The sequence below is a fragment of the Dendrobates tinctorius genome, unplaced genomic scaffold (assembly GCF_039654945.1).
Source record: "Dendrobates tinctorius isolate UK_male_01 unplaced genomic scaffold, ASM3965494v1 ptg000035l, whole genome shotgun sequence".
NCBI lineage: Eukaryota > Metazoa > Chordata > Amphibia > Anura > Dendrobatidae > Dendrobates > Dendrobates tinctorius.
This window is the reverse complement of record NW_027361703.1, coordinates 58,185,001-58,190,325: the sequence shown is the minus strand read 5'-3', so window position 1 is coordinate 58,190,325 and position 5,325 is coordinate 58,185,001. Positions and strand designations below refer to the sequence as shown.

The 5,325-nt window shown below is 55.3% G+C and overlaps 1 protein-coding gene across 3 annotated transcripts in view; it reads left to right on the top strand.

The window, feature by feature from the left end:
• Positions 1 to 1,874: 1,874 nt before the first annotated feature.
• The window catches only part of GRAMD4 (GRAM domain containing 4), a 142,515-nt gene continuing 139,064 nt past the window's right edge, over positions 1,875 to 5,325 (top strand). Inside the window, exon 1 of one of the 3 annotated variants that reach the window (XM_073573499.1) lies at positions 1,875 to 1,975. Coding sequence is in view for 2 of the 3 variants with exons in the window: in XM_073573497.1 (XP_073429598.1) it covers positions 2,164 to 2,192 (29 nt within the window). In the remaining variant the exon portion in view is untranslated. Of the gene's footprint in view, positions 2,193 to 2,827; positions 3,027 to 5,325 lie in introns of those variants that run through there. The other 2 variants (XM_073573497.1, XM_073573498.1) reach the window with 2 other exon arrangements.

Below are 5,325 nucleotides of genomic sequence, written 5' to 3'. Positions count from 1 at the left end.
GAGCAGCAGGCACCGTACATGTATGTGGCAGCGGTGAGCAGCAGGCACCGTACATGTATATAGTAGGGGTGAGCAGCAGGCACGTACATGTATATGGTAGGGGTGAGCAGCAGGCACCGTACATGTATATGGTAGGGGTGAGCAGCAGGCACCGTACATGTATATAGTAGGGGTGAGCAGCAGGCACGTACATGTATATGGTAGGGGTGAGCAGCAGGCACCGTACATGTATGTGGCAGCGGTGAGCAGCAGGCACCGTACATGTATGTGGTAGCGGTGAGCAGCAGGCACCGTACATGTATGTGGCAGCGGTGAGCAGCAGGCTCCGTACATGTATGTGGCAGCGGTGAGCAGCAGGCACCGTACATGTATATGGTAGGGGTGAGCAGCAGGCACCGTACATGTATGTGGTAGCGGTGAGCAGCAGGCACCGTACATGTATATAGTAGGGGTGAGCAGCAGGCACCGTACATGTATATGGTAGGGGTGAGCAGCAGGCTCCGTACATGTATGTGGTAGCGGTGAGCAGCAGGCACCGTACATGTATATAGTAGGGGTGAGCAGCAGGCACCGTACATGTATATGGTAGGGGTGAGCAGCAGGCACCGTACATGTATGTGGCAGCGGTGAGCAGCAGGCACCGTACATGTATGTGGTAGCGGTGAGCAGCAGGCACCGTACATGTATGTGGCAGCGTTGAGCAGCAGGCACCGTACATGTATATGGTAGGGGTGAGCAGCAGGCACCGTACATGTATGTGGCAGCGGTGAGCAGCAGGCACCGTACATGTATGTGGTAGCGGTGAGCAGCAGGCACCGTACATGTATGTGGCAGCGTTGAGCAGCAGGCACCGTACATGTATATGGTAGGGGTGAGCAGCAGGCACCGTACATGTATATGGTAGGGGTGAGCAGCAGGCACCGTACATGTATGTGGCAGCGGTGAGCAGCAGGCACCGTACATGTATGTGGCAGCGGTGAGCAGCAGGCACCGTACATGTATGTGGCAGCGGTGAGCAGCAGGCACCGTACATGTATGTGGCAGCGGTGAGCAGCAGGCACCGTACATGTATGTGGTAGCGGTGAGCAGCAGGCACCGTACATGTATGTGGCAGCGGTGAGCAGCAGGCTCCGTACATGTATGTGGCAGCGGTGAGCAGCAGGCACCGTACATGTATGTGGTAGCGGTGAGCAGCAGGCACCGTACATGTATGTGGCAGCGGTGAGCAGCAGGCACCGTACATGTATGTGGCAGCGGTGAGCAGCAGGCACCGTACATGTATGTGGCAGCGGTGAGCAGCAGGCACCGTACATGTATATGGTAGGGGTGAGCAGCAGGCACCGTACATGTATGTGGCAGCGGTGAGCAGCAGGCTCCGTACATGTATATGGTAGGGGTGAGCAGCAGGCACCGTACATGTATGTGGCAGCGGTGAGCAGCAGGCACCGTACATGTATGTGGTAGCGGTGAGCAGCAGGCACCGTACATGTATGTGGCAGCGTTGAGCAGCAGGCACCGTACATGTATATGGTAGGGGTGAGCAGCAGGCACCGTACATGTATATGGTAGGGGTGAGCAGCAGGCACCGTACATGTATGTGGCAGCGGTGAGCAGCAGGCACCGTACATGTATGTGGCAGCGGTGAGCAGCAGGCACCGTACATGTATGTGGCAGCGGTGAGCAGCAGGCACCGTACATGTATGTGGCAGCGGTGAGCAGCAGGCACCGTACATGTATGTGGTAGCGGTGAGCAGCAGGCACCGTACATGCATGTGGCAGCCGCAGCGCAGTGAGCTCACAGGTGAGCAGTGTGTACAGGACTCAGAGGGGGAGCAGCAATGTATTAAAAATGGAAAGATCAGGGGGCGGGGCTGTGTCTGGCGGTTTGCGTGCTCCGGTGACGTCACCACAGCCGGAGAGCGGTGCCTGTGCCCCGCGTTGTCAGTAGGTGGCGGAGTCTGTGGCCGAGAGGGAGGTGATGGAATAATAGCGGGGAATAAGGAGCGTGGAAGCGGCTCGCGTGTGTGTGCGGGGCTGGGGCCGAGGCTCCCCTCATCCCTCTGTTGTGTACCAGGACTCCATGCTGCCACTCCACCACCGCTCTACATAGAGGGGAGAAGCGGGCACAGCGCTGTGTCGGGGGCACCGGGAGCTGCTGCTTGGATGAAAGTTTGCTGTGATGTCGGTGCAGGGTAAGGAAGGCCCTGAGCGTGTGTCCGCCGGGGTAGGGGTTAATCTCCATGTGTGGCTGTTCCCCGCTATGGACGTGTGTGCAGGTGCTGAATAATTTACCTGCTGCTCACTTGTAAGCTGCTCATCCTCACCCTGAGCCTCCTGTGGGCTTTGTGCTCATCATCAGGAAGTCCAGGACAATGGCTTCCCCCCATGGTGACACACTGCAGCGGCACCGCACCCGACCGACCTCAGTGCAACAGTTCATTACTGAACTTGTGAGGTGGCCATTGACCTCTGTGTGCCCGGTGACAGCGCCCTCAGGTGGTTCTGTGTGCCCGGTGACAGCGCCCTCAGGTGGTTCTGTGTGCCCGGTGACAGCGCCCTCAGGTGGTTCTGTGTGCCCGGTGACAGCGCCCTCGGGTGGTTCTGTGTGCCCGGTGACGGCGCCCTCGGGTGGTTCCGTGTGCCCGGTGACGGCGCCCTCGGGTGGCTCCGTGTGCCCGGTGACGGCGCCCTCGGGTGGCTCCGTGTGCCCGGTGACGGCGCCCTCGGGTGGCTCCGTGTGCCCGGTGACGGCGCCCTCGGGTGGCTCCGTGTGCCCGGTGACGGCGCCCTCGGGTGGCTCCGTGTGCCCGGTGACGGCGCCCTCGGGTGGCTCCGTGTGCCCGGTGACGGCGCCCTCGGGTGGCTCCGTGTGCCCGGTGACGGCGCCCTCGGGTGGCTCTCTGTGCCCGTGTATGTGTGTACTATGGTTCGCGATGTCATAGAGAAATCCTAGGCGTCAGTATAGAGTGTGAACAAGCTCCGAGCCCCCAATGACCCAGGAATGCGTTATCTATGGTACCTACAATGTAAGTTTGGGGCCCGGAGATGATCCCTCTGGGAATCACCTTCTCGGTGTCTTCCTGTCGTTTGTCACACATTGAGAAGTCTTGTGACCCCTGTGGAGCCGCGGCCTTTACGGTTGGTAGGAAGTGTGTGGGTGGTGTGACGAGACATCTTCACTGTCTCCTCGTTCCGTGATGCTGTACTTTCCAGTGTTGGTACATTTTAGAGTGTGGAATTGATGTTATTGAACATGAAATAACCTAGATGATGTATCTCGCACCGCTCTGACCCAGTTCAGCCATGGAAAGTGGAATATATTTATATTCAGCAGTTCTCAGTCTCATTGGTAGGACTGGATTTGGGAACTTTCTGTGAAGGAAAGCGCACCCGGCTATAAGCTGTGATCGCTGGGTAGGTCAGTGCCGAAGCTTCCAGGTTTCTGAGCAGTGCTGCCGGGAAGCATAGACTGGCCTGAATGCATGGACGTGCCTGGTCCATTGTGGCTTCAGGGGGTCGGGGGTCCCTGGTATGACGCTTATACGTACCAACTTGGCATATAGCTGGGGACTCCTGTCATAAGAGAAGCTATCAGTGCATTTATGCTGCCCAGCCCACAGGCAGCATGAATCGGAGCCTGGTCGATCAGTATAATTTTCTCTAACATGCTCAAGAATTTGAGATAAAATATAGTGTGACGTTCCGGCCGTGGACCACAGGCCAGCTTCTACTAGGACCGTTGCTGTTTATTGGCAGGTATCTTGTGAAGTACGTACATTTAAGAGACCTATCACTCACCTGTGACAGTGCCGGGAGTAGCCGGCCAGGGCGGTTCCGGACTGTTCTCGTCTCTCGCTTTACGCCTTTATACTGTATTTTGTCTATGCCTGGGTGTAATCTTGCATCCGTCTTCTGATTTATGCTGCTTATGGTTTTGGCGGCATGAATCCCCACTGGTTCCTCTTTAAGGGTAGTCTCTGAACACACTGACTGTTCAAACCACGCAAAGATGCTCAGTGAATCTTCCCACTTGTGTGTGTTACAGCCATCTCAGAACCCGCCTCCTTGAGTGCCAGCTCTGGCTTTACAGAAGCTTGAGAGCGAGCGATGGTAGATGGAGTGAATAGGTGTAGACGGTGCACTGAACGTTTTGGCTATAGCCAAGATGAGCTGAGCACTAGCGATGAGCGGACATGCTCGGATTACGCCTTTGTTGTTGTTAGCCGCAACACATACAGGGATTGCCTGTCTAACCGTTGCAAGACATGCAGCCGCAGCCGGGATCCGGGCATATTATTCAAGCACGTCCGAGCACGTTTGCTCATCACTACTGAGCACCTGTGCTTGGTATAATTTTTGGTCCATCAGCGTTGCGCTCGTCATTAGATTTGAGCTGATATGATCTGGGCAGTGCTTATTCGGCAAGCTATAACACTTGCCAAATAAGCTGCAGAGGAAACACAGATACATGGAGTGCGCCAGCTGATCAGCTGTCCGGAGCTGTTTGTGTCACGGCTGTGTCACTGTCACAACACATGCATGGAGAGCCCTACAAAAACAGGCTCCCCATGCATGTACTGTGCCTGTCACACAGCAGCGACACATGCAGCTGCGGAGCCGAACAGCTGGAACGATTCAGGAAGCCGGGTTCCCTCTGCAGCTTATTTTGTAATCGCTATAGCTTGCCGAATAATCCGGGACCCGATCAAATCCGCTCAAATCTACTTGTCATGCATAACAAGCCCAGTAGTTACTCACCCTCCTCCTCTCCGCCAAGGCTCTAGTTGAAAGGTTGCAGTGGTGATGTCACCGCTGCTACCAATTACTGTGCTCATGTGGTCTACATCCGCATTAATACTGAGCCCACTGATTCACTGCAGTGGTTACATGTGCTACAGCCTGTCAACAAACACCAAAACATCAGCAGAGGCAACACTAGAGCAGAGAATATTGGGGTACTTTCACATTGTGTTTTGGAATCCGTTTGTGGGTCCCATCGGGGCTTACGATAAAACTTCCAACCCCACCTAAAAAGAATGGATATGGACATATGCGGCAATGGGGCTATCTATTTATATAATTGCCTTGTAATGTTTTAATTTCCTGTTCTGTCCAGGTGTCACTGTATCCCAGAATTCCAAGCGGAGAAAGTTCACCGACCGCCATATTGGGACACCCAAGTGTTCAGTGTCTCAATATGGATACTGCTGCTGGTACCAACCTATTGTGCGGTACCACCAGCGGAACACCGTCGCACCACACACACTCTATATGCCGTATGCATCACTCTCACTCTCACACACTCTCACTCTCACACACTCTCAC